Raw genomic sequence first — 17,815 nt, 5'->3', positions numbered from 1 at the left:
TGTTTTGTATTAGTGTTTTGTATTAGTGTTTTGTATTAGTGTTTTGTATTATCAAACTTCCTGCAAAAGTATATATACAAATTCTGGTCTTTACAGATGTTTATAAACTGCATCTTGCAGGACAGAAGAGACCAACCTCCATGAACTGTTATTGCTCTCTTTCTTCCTGACAAAATGGATGTCAGATAGATTTATGGAGGCAATTTCCAGATACTTTTTTTTTTCTTCTTCCAAGTCTTGATTAGATTTCTGCAGCAAGATGAGATACATTTCTGCCCCAAGAACATTTAGTTGTCTGGCTTTTGTGTCCAACAGACAAGTTGAATTTAAATTCTCCTTTAGAAGTGGTGTTTGTAACAGACTGGGAATGAGACCTCCAGAGCTTTAGGGAGCATTGATCTCAAGGCCATGTATATGTTTATGTCAAATTCCTTTAAACATTCCAACAGCACAGTGAACTTTGGTGCTCTGCCTCTTATTGCTGGAACTTGTGTTAATGCTGGCGTTGAAATCTGTTCTTTCTTCTGTGACAGATGGATTGAAATACAGTGACATGATGGCAATAAAAACAGAATATGAAATAAAGGTTACTCTCAGAGGGATATAGCAACCCTGCTATTTTGGTTGCCTGACTTTCCCTGTTACAAAAGATTTCACTGGGGTTTTTTTATCAGGAATTTTGAGTGCCTTCATTACATGAGCAAACTGGAATGTTCAAGGCATAATCCTGCTGCCTGGTACTACGGTTTGTGTGTAGTCACACTAATATTGATGCCTGCACACCAAAATTGGGCATCCATTCATGCCAAACATCTGCTTCCTCATCTTCAGAAATTCTTCCATATGCAGAGTTAAATACTGCAAGTGTTGTTCACTTATTAGCTGCAAATATTAATTGCACAATGACGGTATTTATAACAGTGAATGTAACAGTAAATAACTAGTAGCAGCAGTAGTAGTAAAAAAAGTAGTAGTAAAAAAAGACCATAAAACAATCCCTCTAGGATTCTGAGGAATTCTCATCTGTTTAGAAATTTATTTTTTCTTAAAACCTATTGAAATGCTGTTCAGTGGAACTACTCTGTTAGTGGCTGTAAAACAAGTTTATAATATACAGTTATGTTCCCAGTCCAAGGCCTTGTGCAGCTACAGCGATTGTTGCATGTGGTCTGGCCTCCTACTTCCACAGTGGGTTTATTTGGGTTTTCTTTTAAATATGAGCTATCAGGAGGTGGCCTCAAATGTCTCAAATGACATATATCGAGTGTTGGTGTAAACTGTCTTTATCACAGGAGCTATTTCAAAGCTTTGCTTGTCAGACTGGAGAGGTTTGTCTGGTTCTATCTGGGAATTCAATCAAACCGTGTCACTTTGACAAGCTGCTCTAGGATGGGCAGCTCTGTGCTCCTTCCTCACAGGGAACAAAATCTGCTCTTTGAGACTGGATCAGATCTTTGAGTATTTAATGTTGTTAAATAGTGGTGTTAAAGAAATGCCACTGTCCTTTTAGTCTCTTTTGTGATGGCACTTCCCTCCTCTAGTTATTTCCCCCATTTAATCACTTGGATTCTATACCACACATCATGGCATTCAGAATGTAATTAGAATTTTGGGGAGCTTCTCTTGGATGTGCAACTCTTTCAAATTGTGATAGAAATTGTATCACAGACCTCAAATATTTCACAGTAATTTCTAGTGAAAATTTGATACTTCATATTATGACAAAATTTTGACAAAGAATAAATTAAGAGGGCTAATTCCCTTTATTTCTTTCCTATTAAGTGGAGGGAGAACACCTTTTTAAAGAAATTTGCACATCTGTTGTAGGCTCATCTCGTCCCTCTTATCTCTCCTCTCTGATGAGGACAGTTCAGTTTATTAAAATTATCCTTCTATCCTTTTAAAAATTACTTTTCATAAATTCAGGTCCTCCGTGGCAGAACACTAGTAATTCTATGAAAACACCAATTTTATAGATAATTGTAATCTTAAGAAGATAGATATAAAGTAATTTCTTCCTTTGAGATTGAACTTAGCCAAGAACTTCAGAGTTTTGAGGGCTTTGCATGTTTTGTTCCTTTCTTCATGTAATGAGAAAATATAGAAGTTGCTAAGTGTTGGTAGTTTAAAGGCTTTTGTCAGAATATGCCCTATTATTTTCTTGTCTGCTCTGGAGCTGTAGAGGAGAATGCTGGAATAATCTTCAGAAGCACATATGGCAAATCCTACAGTTTTCAACTCTTGCACCAAATTTCTTATGTCGGTGTATATGTCAGCAATTTTTATTGCTGTACAGGTTAATGCATCATCAGAGAAATTAGAAATAAGAATATCAGAAAATGTATGGCTTGAATTGACAATGAATGCCAGGAATGAGATGAAGTTTTTGGAGGGCTTGTGCACTGTGATTTTTACCTTAGGTCGATACTGATTATTAGGTGTGATACATGTTTTTGCCATAGGTTTCTAGCATGGATACGTTAAATACAAATTTCCTTAACTTCTGCTTGGAGAGAGGATATTTCGCTCAGTAAAACTGTAAGGGAATAGAAGAGCAAGCAGATACCTGAACCGTGTACAGGGACACGTGAAATCTCCTTTAGCAGCTTGTGTTTTTGGAAGCTCTGGAACACAGGAACGCCTCGAATCAGTGCTGCAGAGACCTGTTCCTTTGTGTGTGTCCCCGCATCCGGAGCGCTGCTGTTTCCCTCCCCTGGCCGGCTGCCACGGTGTGGGGAAATCTGGAGGCTGCCCAGCCGAGCTGAATGCTCTTGATTAGCTGATTGTGTGCAACAGCGCTGCCCTCAGCTCACACTGGCTCCGGGAGCCCGCTCGGCGGTACCTCCAATGGCAGCAAACCCCACTGCGCTGGGGAGGGGACTGCGCTGCTCCCTGTGCTCGGGCACGGGGGGACGGGGGAGCTGCTGTGGGCAGGGAGAGACATTTCAGTCTCCACAGGAACCTGGAGCTGTGGTGGAAGCCGCTTACTCTGCTCCCGGGAAGTGGAAGGCAACCCCCCTGTAACATCCATGATACCATAAGCTAGAGAAAAACCCCAAGTATTAGCAAATGACAAGCAGTAAACCAGATTATAAGTGCCTGAGGCTCCATGCTGCCAGGCAGTTACATAATGGCACAAAACTCTTCAGCCTCCACTGCAGCACCAAACCTGAAATACAGCAAAAAGGGCTCCCAGGAGCCCAGCTGGGAGATTTCACAGAGGGCACAACCCCAGGTTCCCAATCTCTGCTCTGAAGGGTTGGCTAAGGAATCAAGAGGAAAAGAGAAATAATGAGTCGTAGTGCTTACATAAAAACATAAAGAGTCAGAATTCCATGTTTGTTTATATAACTCCTGGTATTATTCTCACAAAACTGAAGTTTCAAAGGCATTCTTTGGACCACCCTACCCCCCCCTCAAATACAGCACGTCAGGGATTTTGGGAGTGGCAGAACTTCACACCTGCTCCTTCCTGTCCGTGTCTGCCACTGGTGCACATCCATTAGAACACAGGGAGAATTGAGAACTATTTGGATCATTAATAACTGTATGTCACAGTAAAAGACATGTTTTGAATAACTGGGGGGGGGGGTTCCTGTATTCTGAGGGTGCCTAATGCAGGGTGCATAGCTGGTCCTATGGAAGAAAAGTGGGTTTCAATATCTTTTCCACGTGTCTGATCAGTCGCTCACCGGAACAGGAAGGTCAGTGAGCACCTCCAGGGATATTCCAGTTCCTCAGGAATTTAATACTGAAAATTCTGCTTATGTAAAACGTTCATTGAACTGCGTGGCATTACTTGGTACTTGAAACTTGCTGTATGTACCTTTTATTTCAGTTCATTTCTAAGTGACTGTAGAGCAATTCCATAAACATCACTTTGGGTAGGTTCCTGTGGAGTTGGGTTTTGCGTGTGGTTTGTGGGCTGTGAACAGCAGGGCAGGTGTTGGTGGAGTTTCTTTCCCTTGTCTGGCTGTGGTGCTGCTCCCAAAGTCAGGAGCCTGAGCTTACTGCATGTGCAAAGGCACCTCAAACCTCTACCAAGTTTGTCTCCTAAAATAACAGTACTTAAAGGTTTTGAACCGTTTCCCTTCAGATGTTTTTTCCCAACTATCCATTTTGTAGCCAGCACAGAAGGGAAGTTGCTTGATTTAAAGAACATGCTAAATCCCCAAACTCTGTCTTCCCTTTTTGCTATTTCTCTTCTCTTTCTGTAGAGTTTCCACAGCCATGATTTGCTTTTTAGCTCTGTGGGCACTGCCTTATGTGCTAACATATGAATTGCTCTGTTACACAGATGGATCATTTGAAAAGTTTGGAAGTAAATTCATCTTCCATGTCTAAAATTTCTAGAAAATACTGGAATTTCCAGGGCTCATTTGTATGCTCCGATGAGAACTAGGATGTGGATCTTTAACTTTCCAGAGCCTGGTGAATAGATGAGTGTGACTGGGCATGTGAGGAAATCCTGGATGTGCATGGGAGATGGGTGACAGCTCTTTATTTTTGTAAATGTCTGTGTAAAGAATATTGTAAATCTGAACAGAGAGTCCTGTTCTCTGAGTGCTGCCTTATGTGAGGTACAACATTAGCTTTTGTAAGAGAGCTGAGAAGGCAGCACCCATTTCCATCCTTGTGCCTACGTCACAGCTGTATTTTGGTTGACTGTTAGACCTGGTGCTGGGCCAGGAGATAATTTAAATTAGGAATAACCAGCGTATTTTGTGTTTCAGCACAGGACAGATTAAATGAAGTATGAATACACTGCTGTTGGATAAGACAGCTCTTTAGCCTGCCCCATTTCCTGCTGTGTTAAGGAGTTATTTGATGGAATTATTGTGAATGTGCTCTGTACACTGTGGTGCACTTCACATTTTTCTCGTGGTATCCGTAATGTTTCATGTGTAATCCCTGGGACTCCCCACTGCCTAGAGGTAAATGCTCTTTTACCTTGTCATTTAGTTTGGTGGGAATTACTTTATATGTGATGACAGTTAAATGCACTGCACACTTTTTTTTTTCCTGCCTTCTCCCTCCCTGTCAGATACAACCATTTAACGAGCCCAAACCCCTCCAAACTGAGCACATTCAGCAGCTGTCACAGCTCACTGCCAGCTGAGCTGCACTTCCTGGGATCCACCTCAGCCTTTGGCAGGATTGTGTTCTCATTTTTAAACATATATACAACACAAATATATATATGATTATTATATGATTATGTAGTATTATATAATGTGTAAACGTAAAAATTATATATATTTGGCTTTCAAATAACTTGTTGGCTAAATGTCATCCCAGGATTACCCCTTTAACTACTAGACACCCTCTTTTCTGTCCCAGAGGTAACAGCAAGGAGTGATGCTGTCCCTTCATTCCATTTATGAACGTATTGGACTTAAACCTGGAATTGCTCAGCGGTTGGAATTAAATAGAGATGTTCAATGTTGGCAAATCTGAGCTTTGCCTGAGTTGTCACAGAATTTTAGGCTCCTAAGAAATGTTACCAGTTAAAAAAAAAAGCTCTTGCACTGTGACAAGAGGGGTTTTTTTGGCTCTGGTATGGGATAGAAATTAAAAAAAAAAGCGATGGTAATAGTCACCAAAAGGCCTTGATAGCCACAGCCATGGCTTGGCTGTGGGGCTCGGGCTGGGGCTTGGAACAACACACCCCAGTGTGTTGGATGGCAGCAGCAAAGCCCTGAATCCCAAACACCAGAGCTTCCCTGCTGCCAACACGGATTTGAGGCATGAGCAGGAGCCATCCCGCTCTGCCCGGGAGATCCCGGCGATGTTCAGCTCTCGTGTCTGTCTGCAGCCAGAGCACAGCATCTCACATGTCACTTCCAGTTATGTTGGGCAGGGATGGCTCCTCTGGGAATGGCAGCAGACTCTTTCTAACATGTTGGGTTGCAGCTTTCCCCCTGGCTCCCTCCAGTCACTGGGGTGGAAGGAGTTTCCCGGTCCCTTTGGCACCCACCACCCCAAGTGGAAAAGCTTCGGTGGAACTGAAACCGGAGTAGGTTGGTCTCCTATTTTCTTCTTGGATTTCCCAGACTTGGCTGTTCATACACATCTTCCCTGTCTTATTTGGAAAATTTTAGCATGTCTTTGATCAGCTGTTTCATAAACCAGTAAAAATCCCTGAGGAATTTGGTTCATAGGAAAAATTGGCAGCATATCATACATTTTGAACATAATTTTGTTGTTAGACTTTAATTTTTCCTGATTGGAATATTCATATTTCAAAGTACGCTTCTCTTGATTTAATATTTTTTTCTTTTTTTTCCCAAATTTATGATTCTTACATTGTTGTCACAAGAAAGCTGAGCTGCCAGTGACTAAAGAGGAGTGCTTCTCACTGGCCTTGGGGGGAGATGAGCTCAGAGTTATCAACTAAACTGCCACACAACTGCAGGAGCCTGCTGTGCATGAGACCCCACAGTCACCCCCCTAAAGGCTGCCTCGGGGGCTCTCCAACTTGGAGACATTCTTGGAATGATGGGGGGAGATTTCCTTGCTGTCTTGTTTTCTCTTAATTCTTTTTTCTTGTTCCATTCTCACTCTTCTGTGTAAATTCTGTTACAGCCCCTCCCCTGGAGTGGTTTATGAGCTGGTGTAGCCGTGGCTATTACAGACTTTACCCCAGGATTAAATATCTCACTCCAAGTTACAAAAGTCAATCAGGTCTCTGAGGATAATTTCCTGTGGCAGTCTTTGCACGTTTTACTATTGTGCAGATTCCCAAGAACTGTGCCTTTCACAGGAGGGGGTTGGGGCAACTCTTGGCATTGTGCTCACCCACATTTTGGTGGCTCAACTGTCTTATCCAGAAAGAATGGAACATCTTCCCTATTTGTTCCTATTTTAATTTTCTGTGCTCTCCTGAAGGTTCAGCGTGTGTTGCTTGTGCTCAGTTGCGCATCAGAAACCAGTGAAATGTTTCCAATAGAGGGGTTTATGTGAAGAAAGGCCTGGATTGTTCCCAAAATACTCACCTGAAGCCTAAGAGAGCTCATCTTTCTGTGTGACAAGCTATTCCCACCTTCCTGGGAGGAACCGTGACTCAAATGTGTGTGTTATGTGTAAGGAGATTAAATGGAAACGTAGAAAGGCTCCTCTTCCCAAACCTACTATCTGGGTGTGAGGGCGGTTCTAAAATGAGGAGTTCTTGGCAAAATAGGTGGCAACCTTCAGGTTTTATGGGGGCTTTTTGGAACCGTACCTGAAGGTGTATTTAGATTTGTTCTTAATGCATATTAAATAACAGAATATATAGATTTATTCTGTTGAAGCTCGTTTCCAAAGTAAAAATGCAAACATTTCCAAATGTATTTATGGCTTCATTATAAGATCATAAAAGGCAAAGCATGTAATTTTACTATTTTAATATTTAAACAATGACTGTGGAGTAAAGTCTTGGCTTTCACAATTTTTTTTTAATTCTGGGCTGATTACAGATCTTTTTTTACTTATTCCAGCTGCCTGCAGAATACAAAAATAAAAGCAAATGTATGCAAAATGCATTGCACAAATTAACATGCATTAAAATTCTGGTTATTTCTCAGCTACCCTGATATTTTTGCAAGAGAGAGCAGAATGTGGATTGTGTGTCACACATCAGTCATCTCTATTAATATTTTGCTTTCAAAAATACAAATATAATCAGAAAATATTAATGGCTCTATTTTCAGCTGTATTAGTACTGCAGACTATAATAGAGATATTTTAAACTAGGAGACTTAGGTAGCACTGCCATGGAACTCAAAAAGGGTAAACTTCTCCTCAGTTTTATTATTCCTTCTATGGCAAATCTGGGAATTCCTCCAATGCACCGGCCCCTAAATTAAGTCCCTGGGCTTTCTCACATGTAGACCATGTGCTCCATCCTTCTGTTGTATGTACATTCCTCTGCACATTTATAGCATCTTACTGTGCTTCCAAACAGGCACCACAGAGACTGAAGGAAGGCTGGGTGTTCTTCCTAAATACCAGTAAAATGTTGGCATTAACTCCTGGTTTTTGGACGTAGAACCTCAAGAGTAAGATTTTTATATCGTAGAAGTCTAAGGAGTAATTTGATTTTCTGGTCCTGCTGAATTACAGCTTCTCGTCTGAAAGCACTGCTCGTCCCCCCTTGAGTCCCAAAAAATACATTTTTAGAGCTTGTACAGCCTTTGTGAGATTCCAGAAGGCAAAAGCAGAGGAAGATTTTACTTTGGCTTGGGTAATCATTATTAACATTTCCATTTGAAGCCGCTTCTTTCTTTTACTTTGTTAAATTGTGGGTTGATGGAATAATATAATGGAGTTTCTAATGGACTTTCTAACTCCTCAGGCAGCTTTCACGTGGCCCACCATGCTGGGGTGAGCTCCCTGTTCTGAGTAACTAATAAAGCCAGTCCCTGCTTTTCTCCTTAGTTTAATTCCTTTTTTTTTGTAATAAAAGCATAGAAAGTGCTTACATAATGTGACTTAGAGGAAATAGTCAGTAATATCACAGGAGAATACACCTGACATCCAGGAGATGTTCAGTGTAACACCCATGTCTTGGGCACTGAAGATTCCCCTGGGAAAAGGCCCTGGCTGTAGAGGGAATTTTGTGATATCAAATCGATGTGGGCTGCAGTATTACCTTTTTTTTGTCCCTGATAAAAAGCAGCTGTGTGCTGGGAGAGTTTGCTGTTGTGTGATGCCCCTTAAGCACAGATTGTTCTCAGGTGAGGGTTTCACTTCTGCTTAACCTGCTGAGCTTGGAACTAAAAGGACTTGGGCAGTGAAAATAGCTGCAGCTGGGGCTGGAGGGGCCTCGTCTGGGACAACCAGGGGCAGCTGGGATGGGGAGGGGACAGAGCTGGGGGCAGATCCAGAGCTCAGTTGTTGAGCTGCGCTCCCAGGAGCTGCTCGGGAGAGCCGGTAAGCACCTTCTTTGCTTATTTAGGCTTTTTCAAACAAAAAAATCCCCCAAACCCTGAACTGCCCAAGCCTGTGGTAGAAAGGAGAGAAGGGTGAAGTGGAAGATTCTGTTCAGCATTAAATCTAATTGTGTTTCTGTGGTGTTTTAGCACTGACCTCTCCAGATTTTATGTGCAGAGCATTGGTGTGTTACTGGTGAATCGTTTGGTGGTTTTATTGTGATGCTGCATAACTTCATCATCAGGAGGGTAGCAGAGTACAGAGAAACCAAAGTGCTGGTTTTCATCCTTAATTATTTTCTATTTTGTCATTATAAAGCAGTGATACTGGGCTACTTTTTAATAATAAGCTATGGCTGGGTGACATGTCTTTACACGTCCTCTGCATCTGGGAAACCAGATTAATTCTGTTATCTGGGAAGTTTAACAGGGTTTTTGTGTAATCTGTTCCCCACAAAAGAGACACTTGATACTTAAAAATCTTCAGGTTGTGTCAGATGATGTAAAAGCCAGATAACAGCCATCACCTACTAAATGAAATCTCAAAATTTCAGAAAAATGAAATTGTTTTGTGGATGATAATAATCCACATAGAAACTTTTCTTGTTTGAATTGTTAGAGAAAAGGGAAAATGGATTTATTAATATGTACTTGTTAAAAACCGTCTTTGAATTTTTAGGCATAGTGTTTGTGTTCTCCACAATTAATTGGCAAAGCTGAATTTCAGAAGCCTGGCAAGAGTGCTCAGAAAACTGAGATTCATTCACTTTGCCACAGATCCACTGGAAGTGGAAGCTCAGAGTCCAGACCCATTCTAATGCTCTGCAGTGGTTCCATGTCCCTCCAACCCCCTGTGTGCATTATACCTTGGGACCTGTCAGCTTATGGAGCTGTTGTCATTCAGAAAGTACAAAAAATCTAATCCCTTCTCCACAGGAAAATTCTTTTATCCCCCTCAGTGCAATCTGATGATCCCCAGTGTGCAACTCCATCTTTTTGAAAAGTAACTAAGTTGTTGGTCTTGGCTTTGCTTTCCTGGGAGCTGATGAGTATCAGCTGGCAGTGTTCAGAGGGGAGAGAAAAGCATCTTTGGTAGCACTGCAAACTCCCCATGCTCTGAGGTGTCTAAAAAGGAATGTTTTTCTCCAACTGCATTGGATATTGCCACATTTATCATTTCTGGAGACATTCTGTGTACAAAGAACCATAATTTGCTTCTGACCTGTGAAATACCCCTTGGTGTGCATTTATTTGATATATTATTGAATCAGGCTCTTACTCTTCTCTACTTCTTTCCATTAAAGTGCTTAACCTTAAAATATGGTGGGACAGGATTGTCACGAGAAGAATGCCCAAGTAGGATGCAGCTGTCACGCTCTGCATTCATTGTACTTGAAGCAGGAACACTTTCCCTGGGCTTAAAATCCTTATTTCTGATCGGCACTGAAAGGCAAACCTGTGCGAACAATGTCATTATCCCAGTGTGGGTTTTTTAAGGAGAGCCTGTTGAGTTTTGTCAGACCACACAATTTGTCATAAATGTGACTAGACCTGGAGATTTCCAACTGGATGAGATGAAATTGCTTAAACTGAAAATTAAAGTGGGAGTGGTCCAGGAAAGTTATGGCAGTGGCTGGGTTTTTTCCTTGATCTTGGTAATATTTCCCATTTCTCCTTGACTGTTTTCTGGGCTTTTTGGTTATTTTTATCACATCTTCTGTATCATATTCATTTTGCAGCTCTCTCTTGATTCCTCTTTTTTTCAGCTCTGTCTTTTGCCTGTCCTGTTTCCAGGGTTTTCTTTTCATGTCCCTTTGGTGATTCCCATGGGGATTGACATCACCATGCTGTGGGCAATTAATTAGTGCTCAGGATTTGCTGTTCACTGTGACCACTAGTCTTGGAGCTCTTGGCTTCATCTGAATTATCACCACATCTCTGCTGTTGGGAGGAAAGGCACAGCTACATTCAGGCCATTTTCAGTTGTCTCAGCCCTGGAATGTGATAAATGGGAAGAATAAAGACTTTGATTGCCAGTGGCCATGCACAGTTTGTGTGTCTGGGCTGCACTTTGGCTCTGGTGTTTCTGCAGTCAGGCTGAAACAGGGTGAAGGCAGGAAATGAAGGGGGGAACGGCCTGTGACAGTGATTTCTCAATTTACAGCCTTTTTCTAAATTACATTTTCAATCACAGTGTTCAGACCGACCTTCAAATTCTTTATACCAGATGAACATGAGAGTTTTGCTGATTTCTGTTGAGCAGTACTAAATTAACAGCAGTGTGTAATTAGTTTTCCGTGTGTTGGGAGATGATTGGGTTACCTGGTGCCATTTAAGTTGCTGGTTTTATCTTCGTGTCATAGACCAGGCTTCTCTGTTTCAAGTGTAATACTTTGTCTTTCTTGAAGAAATAGTCATACCATGGCACATACAGAGAGTTCTGGACGTGCCCTGGTGATGTCATTTTGGGGGTTATTTTCAGATATTGCAGCAGGCTGCAGTCATCCTATGAATACAAATGGAATTAGGCTCAGCTGGAACTCCGTGCACACATGGGAAAAGTGGAATATGGGTTCTCTTTGGGGTAGTGTGGCTCATAGGCTGTGTGTATTCCCTGTTGCTCAAAACCCACAATTCATGAGGGCATTTTGTTTCTACTTACCTTCAGTGTCATTAAATAGGCTTTGGATAAAATCTCCTGGGATTTCTTTTTGCTGGGAGAAGCTCAGAGTTGTAAAATATCCATGAGATGACCATGGATGAGAAAATCAGTCCTTCAGGAGCTGTTTGACCGTGGTGTTGCTGCAGCCCCGTGTGAGAGGAGCCCCAGTGCTGCAGGATGTGCTGCAGTGCCCTTCCCTTTTAGGAAATCTGCCCAGTTTTTCTCTCCTTACAGATCCACATGAGTGTAAGTCAGAGCTGGCCTTAATTAAAGAGCAGAACAGTTTTGCTCACAACATTACATTTCAAGGGTTTATTTTTCCTCTTGGAAAATTGAGGAAATTTTAATCACTTGATCAAAAGCCATTTATTCTTTCCATCTGACCTGACTCTGTGACCCCTCTGTAGCTCCTGGTGGCACAACAAATTCCATGTTCTGCCGGGCTTACGTGGCCTTTTGGGCCTGATCTGTCAGGACTTCTAATAAGCACTGGGCAGATGAACAAACCTTATTGAAATGTGGTGGAATAACAAACACTGGCAGGAGGAGCAGGTCAGCAGGAATTCCCCAAGGACCAAGAGTGGCAGGAATGGTTGTAACTTTGTGTGCTTCTGTCACCTGTCTACCACCGCTGAGCTCTGGCAAACAGTCAGAAATAAAACCCTTGTCCAAATGCTCCTTGGATTCCCAGGACACTCTAAGACTATTGGAGCCTAACAACACCTGTGAGAGTCTGTGCTCCCAAGTTCTTTCCTGCAGCCAGCCAAGCTCACATCTGCTTCCCCAGGGATTCACCTTGGGCTGGGTTTGGGGCACTGGTTTTGATGGGGGCTGCACTGCCTTCACTCCGAGCGGGGGGTGTTTGCTTCCTCGAGGAGCAGATGGGAGCTGGCTGAGGCAGGCCACCCAATTCCCACATCCTGCCTGGCTTCTGGGAAGTGGGAAGCCAGTGCAGAGTGGTGAGTAAATGCTGGAACCTCGAGCTGTATCACTGCTTCCTACACAGGGAGTATGGAGGGGAAAACAACCAGTGGGACAGTTAGTAAGAACTTGGACCTAAAAATGCCTAAATGATCCTAAAAAAACATGATTCTGTGCACATATCTTGGTTTGTGTTATATATAAACAAGATATTACCATATAAAATCCAAGCCAGTAAATTAAAATTTCACCATTGCAGTGTTCCCATCAACATTTATATTCTTTTTTTGTCAGGATAAATATGTTCTGTGCTGGAGTTGTTTGCAAGGAGCGCGTGGCAATATTTAGTGTATTTAGAAGTGTTATTTCAGCTATATGTTCAGATGTGTAAACAGCAATTCAGCTGGCTGAGTGTGTGCACTGCCTGCACTGTACATGGATATATGTGCACTCGGAGCTCTGTGTGTCTCAGGGCCATCTCCATCTCCAAGGTCAGGCTGCATCCTGCCTTATTTTGCTGCTGATATTGCTCTGTCTGTGCAGGGAGTTCCCTCTGACCCCCCAGCTGAGGGGAGAGGCCCCTTTTGTTCTGTGAGGTGAGGAGTTGCTGAGTAGGGAGTGTGTTCTTTGCTGGCTGGAGCACAGCTCTGTGCTCAGCTCTGAGTGAGCAGTAGTGTGTGGCTGAGAGCATCCCTGCTGTTCAGACATCCCTGCTGGGCTGCCAGGATCCTGGGAATGCTGCTCCTCTCTCTCTGAGAACTGGCACGGTGCAGCAGGAGGAGACAACAGCAGAGAAGGTACCTGCTGGCACGTAATGGTTATTTTGGGGCAGGATTGGACCCTCTTGGAATTATTTTTTCTTCAGAGATATTTTTTGCTACAGAGAAAAAGTCTTAAGAAAAATGGTTGTCATCTTATTTATCTGTCCAGTGTTGGAGCACAGCAGTCAGTGCCCTGAGTACTTCACAAAGTTGACCTAAATTATGAGAGGAGACCTGCTGTGTTTTCTGTTCTGCTAAACTGGAGGGTTTGTAGCTGACTTTGAACAAGGAGCATTAAGTCTTTCATGGATATCTGAAGAGAATTAATCATATACAGACAGTGTCTGCCAGTCCCCAAGTCTCCCTTAACAGAAAACACAGTTCTGTAAAGATGTATCTAAACATGAATGTTATTCCAAATTTAAAGCAGGATGGGTTTGAAGTAGAGATGAATTGATCTATCTATCTAGAGTTATTTTAGGTTAACATCATATCTGCACACTGATTTAAAGTGCAAAACCATCCCAGCACAGACTGAATTACATTGGCAAGAGCTGGAGGACCAGTCCACCTGACACGAGGATTTTAGCCAGTGTGCAGTGACTTCACTCACAGCCCTGGGTGTTTGTTTCCTTTTTCAAAAAGCAATTGTTTTTTTTTTTGTCAGGTGGGATGTTCTAGAAACAAGTTTTAGTTTGTATGAACAGTTAATAGGATGGTTACAAAAAGATTCAATTTAATGTAGCATCCTAAATAGAAAACATAAAATGTTATGCACCAAAACTGTAAAAGCAAATGTTCAGCCTTTGGCTGCTGCAGTGACAAAGTGTTTTCCCTCCCTGATAAATAGGGTAGTGCAGTGATAGATTTAAAAGGCCCAGAGTGGTGAGTTCTAAACCTCTGTCTCTCATCTGATACATCCCTTTCAAGATCTCCATCAATTCCCTAGGCCTGTATTAAAGATAACAGAAATTGCTTTTTGCAGCATCAGGGAGCAATTATCTAATGCAGGGAAACTGCTGTGAGCCAAAATGCATTTTTACTTTGATTACTTTAGACTTTGCTGATGTATTTCAGTATCTGGTTTGGAAGGGGCCTCTGGAGCTCATCCAGTCCAACTTTCTCTGGAGAGCACGGCCTTAGATTAGGTCATCCAGGGTCCTACCAAGTGAGTCCTGAACCACTTCCACAGAGGGGATTCTGCCATTCTCTAGGCAACCTATCCCCATCTTTAGTTTTTAGAATGAGGAATGTTTTCCTTGTATCCAGATAGTGTTTCCCACAGAGCAGCTCGTGTCTCTTGCTTTTTGTCCTCTCCCTGTGCATCCTTGTGGAAAGAGCCCCCCCACTTTCTGTGTAACTGCTTTTGAGGTTTGAAAAGACCAGCATTAAACCTCCCCTGAGCTTTCTGTTCTCTCATGAAACTTCCTCAACCATCAATTCCCTCATCCCCTTTTTGTTCTTCCCACTCATCCATTCTTTCTAGCACCTCTAATTCTCTGGTTCCTCAACTGTGTGCTTTATGAAAGAAAAATTGTTTTATCTGCAGTTTGGGAACAATTTAAACACAGAAATTACAATTTAACATTTGATTCAATCAAACAATTGAATATTCAGCTGCTTGGAGCAGTTTACATTCCATATCTAAACTTTTCTACTTAGTTCTGCCATGGTTTTAAACTTCAGTTTATAAGTGTATGGAACCTGTTACAGAAAACCAGGATAGGCTGAAACACAATGTAGACAGGAAACAAATACTTTCTGTCTCTTGGAATTCTAATGTGGTTCTAAAAGAAAAAGAAACTCTTGGAGCAGGATATTGCTGCCACAGAAATTGTGGAGGTAGGAAGAGTTTACCATCTGGCAAGGCCCCCAGACCAGATGGATCCACTAATGACTTTTATAAAGCATTTCATCAGACCTGCTGGAACACGTGTCTGGCATCTCTAATTATCCTGAATTAGCAGCCTTCCAGCCCTGGATGCTACATCCAGGACTGCTGATCTTGAAAGGGAAGGAAAAGGAAGTGCTTCCTGAAAGCTCTTCTTCCTGATAGACCTTTTTATTAATGAGATGGAATGTCAGCAGGTTACCTCAGGTTATGGGTTCATCCCAGATGGATTGTTTGCATTACAGAGGGGCTTGTGGAGGCACAAGAGGGTTTTTTGCAGACACATCAGAGTGCTTTTGGAATTTCTGCAGGGGCATCCAGGAGCTCAGGAGAGCAGCCTGCCAGGAATCCCCTGGCTTCTTTGCCTTCCCTGGAAGGGAGGGACGGGCACTTGTGCCTCTGTCCCCCGTGTGCAGCTGTTCCTGGTGCTGTTACACGGAGATAAGGGCCAGTCCTGTGGAGAAGGGGCTTGGAGCCTCTCTGTTTCCACCCCAGCCCTTTAGTGAGAGGGAATTCGTGGCCTTTTCCCTCAAACCTGGAAAACAGGGTGAAAATCTCCTGTGAAATTTCTTCTGCCCACCCTGCTTAGGTCTTGTTCTCCCTGTAGAAGGAATAGGAATTAATCCCCTAATAATGTTTTCTGTACCATAAATAGCTGTTTGAATACCTTATCTCTTCCAATCGTATTTTCCTATGAATACAATATAATAGTGTTTCAGTATATTCCAGTGGCACAAAGAGTGATGTGGTACCACTATAAATGGTCTAATTACTCACAAAAGTTGAATAAATGCACTTTAACAATTCAAAACACAAGCAATGAAGTTTCTCCTCCTTAAAGAAGGCAGAGAGAGTCAAGAGAGGCTGTGCCAGCAGGAAATCTTACCCCCTGAAGGCAGCACATGACCCACCCAGCAGAGATGGTGTAGATGTGCACTTGGAGTTTTTACAGTTGAACACCCATGGCACATGTAATCACAGCCAGGTATCAGACAGTCCTAGGAGTTGTTCTGGAAGTGGGCTCTGTTTCCTTCCTGTAACCCACTGTTCTGCCTGCCAAAAATAAGCCCCTGGTTATCCAAGAGCCAGACTGAGTGTGGGCAGGCGGAGAGCACTGGGAAGGCTGGTGGGGAGATGAGTGTCCTCAGGGGGCTGGGAAATCACGCTGCTCATTGGGGGCCAGGAATTGAGAGGGCTCCCTAATTATAGCCCCCCATGGGTGATGTCATGCGTCAAACAGGGTAAAACAAACACCAGGGACACTCAGAACAGTCACATTTATGTTGTGGGAAATGTTCCTCACAGAATGCAAAAGGGGAGGTTCTGCTGTGTGAGAGCTGCTCTGTGCTGAAGGGTGGCAGAGGTAATTAAGTTCTGTTCTAGCAGGGAGAGATTAGCCCAATTAATCTTTTCCTCTGGTTCTTATCATTGAAGGAAAGTGTTCTAACTTAATTACAGGTGTCACACCTGAAGTTGGAGGCGTCACCCTTCGTTCCCCTTAGAGATTTAGGATTGAGGTGAACTCGTTGCCACAGTCTGATGTACAACCCAATCTGGGGGAGAAAGGAGACATGAGCAGGAGCAGATAAAACAGCTCAATCGGGCTAAAGTTGTTCTTTTCCCATGAATTGTTCTTTAACATGAACAAATTGAACACGTTTGTGAAAGTTCCTGAAGTTTTTTGATTAAAATGGAATATGTATTTCTGTGAAACTTCCTTAAGTTTTTTGATTAATTCTTCTTAATAATTAGTATTATCTACTCCAGGGATAGCAGAACTATTCAGCTTCCCATGGCCATCTGTTGAGTGCCAGTTTATTAATAGGATGTTTTCCCTTATTCCATCTGTAGCTCACATACTCAGCCATTTGTTTCCTGTGTGACTGTAAAACCCTCTTTGTATTTGTGTGACTTTACAGAGGGGGTTTATTATTATTTTCATATCTGAAGAGTTGTGAACAGAACTATGGTTTGATTCTGGTGAAACAATTTATTTCTGTGTCTCTTCTGAGACTGCTGTCTTTAAACATTTAAAGATGAGAGGATTTCTTGTGAAAAATACTCATTATTCAGCCTCTGATCCTTATTTCAGAGTGTTTGAGCTGAAGGGCAAAAGAGGAATAAATTGTGGAAAATCATCCACTGACTTCATAAAGCTATGAAAGACTAAGATACAAGTCTGTGTTCAATCAGCTTATCAGTCAAAAGTGTTTAAAAACAGTGGTTATGTTTTTCTTAATTTTTCTGTTTAAAGTATTATTACACGATAAATTGTATTCTACACTCGTCATGTTGTGTCAGCAAAACATTACTGAAAGTAAATAATGGAACAGACCGAGTTTCGAAGACAGTTGTTATTCCAATAAATCAAAAGGAGCTGTTGGGTTCGGAACGTAAAAAAAAAAAAAAGGTGATTTTTGAATGTAATTTTTCCATTCTCTGTGTTGTGCCACAGCCTGGCCGTGCACCCGGACAAGACGCTGGTGGCCACAGGGCAGGTGGGGAAGGAACCCTACATCTGCGTGTGGGACTCGCTGCGCCTGCACACGGTGTCCGTGCTCAAGGACGCGCACACGCACGGTGTCGCCTGCCTCGCCTTCGACGCCGACGGACAGGTGGGTGCCACCTCCAGCCAGGTGGGTGCCACCTCCAGCCAGGTGGGTGCCAC

General features: G+C 42.5%; 1 protein-coding gene across 2 annotated transcripts in view; it reads left to right on the top strand.

The window, feature by feature from the left end:
• Window positions 1-17,815, top strand: part of EML6 (EMAP like 6) — an 88,225-nt gene that overhangs the window by 13,905 nt on the left and 56,505 nt on the right. For both annotated transcript variants that reach the window (XM_027693477.1, XM_027693478.1), the window contains exon 3: window positions 17,603-17,762. In XM_027693477.1, the coding sequence (XP_027549278.1) occupies window positions 17,603-17,762 (160 nt within the window). The remainder of the gene's footprint in view (window positions 1-17,602; window positions 17,763-17,815) is intronic.

The sequence above is a fragment of the Neopelma chrysocephalum genome, unplaced genomic scaffold (assembly GCF_003984885.1).
Source record: "Neopelma chrysocephalum unplaced genomic scaffold, ASM398488v2 Primary Assembly neopelma1_91, whole genome shotgun sequence".
NCBI lineage: Eukaryota > Metazoa > Chordata > Aves > Passeriformes > Pipridae > Neopelma > Neopelma chrysocephalum.
The sequence above is the reverse complement of the archived record's forward strand: the minus strand, read 5'-3'. Positions and strand labels throughout refer to the sequence as shown.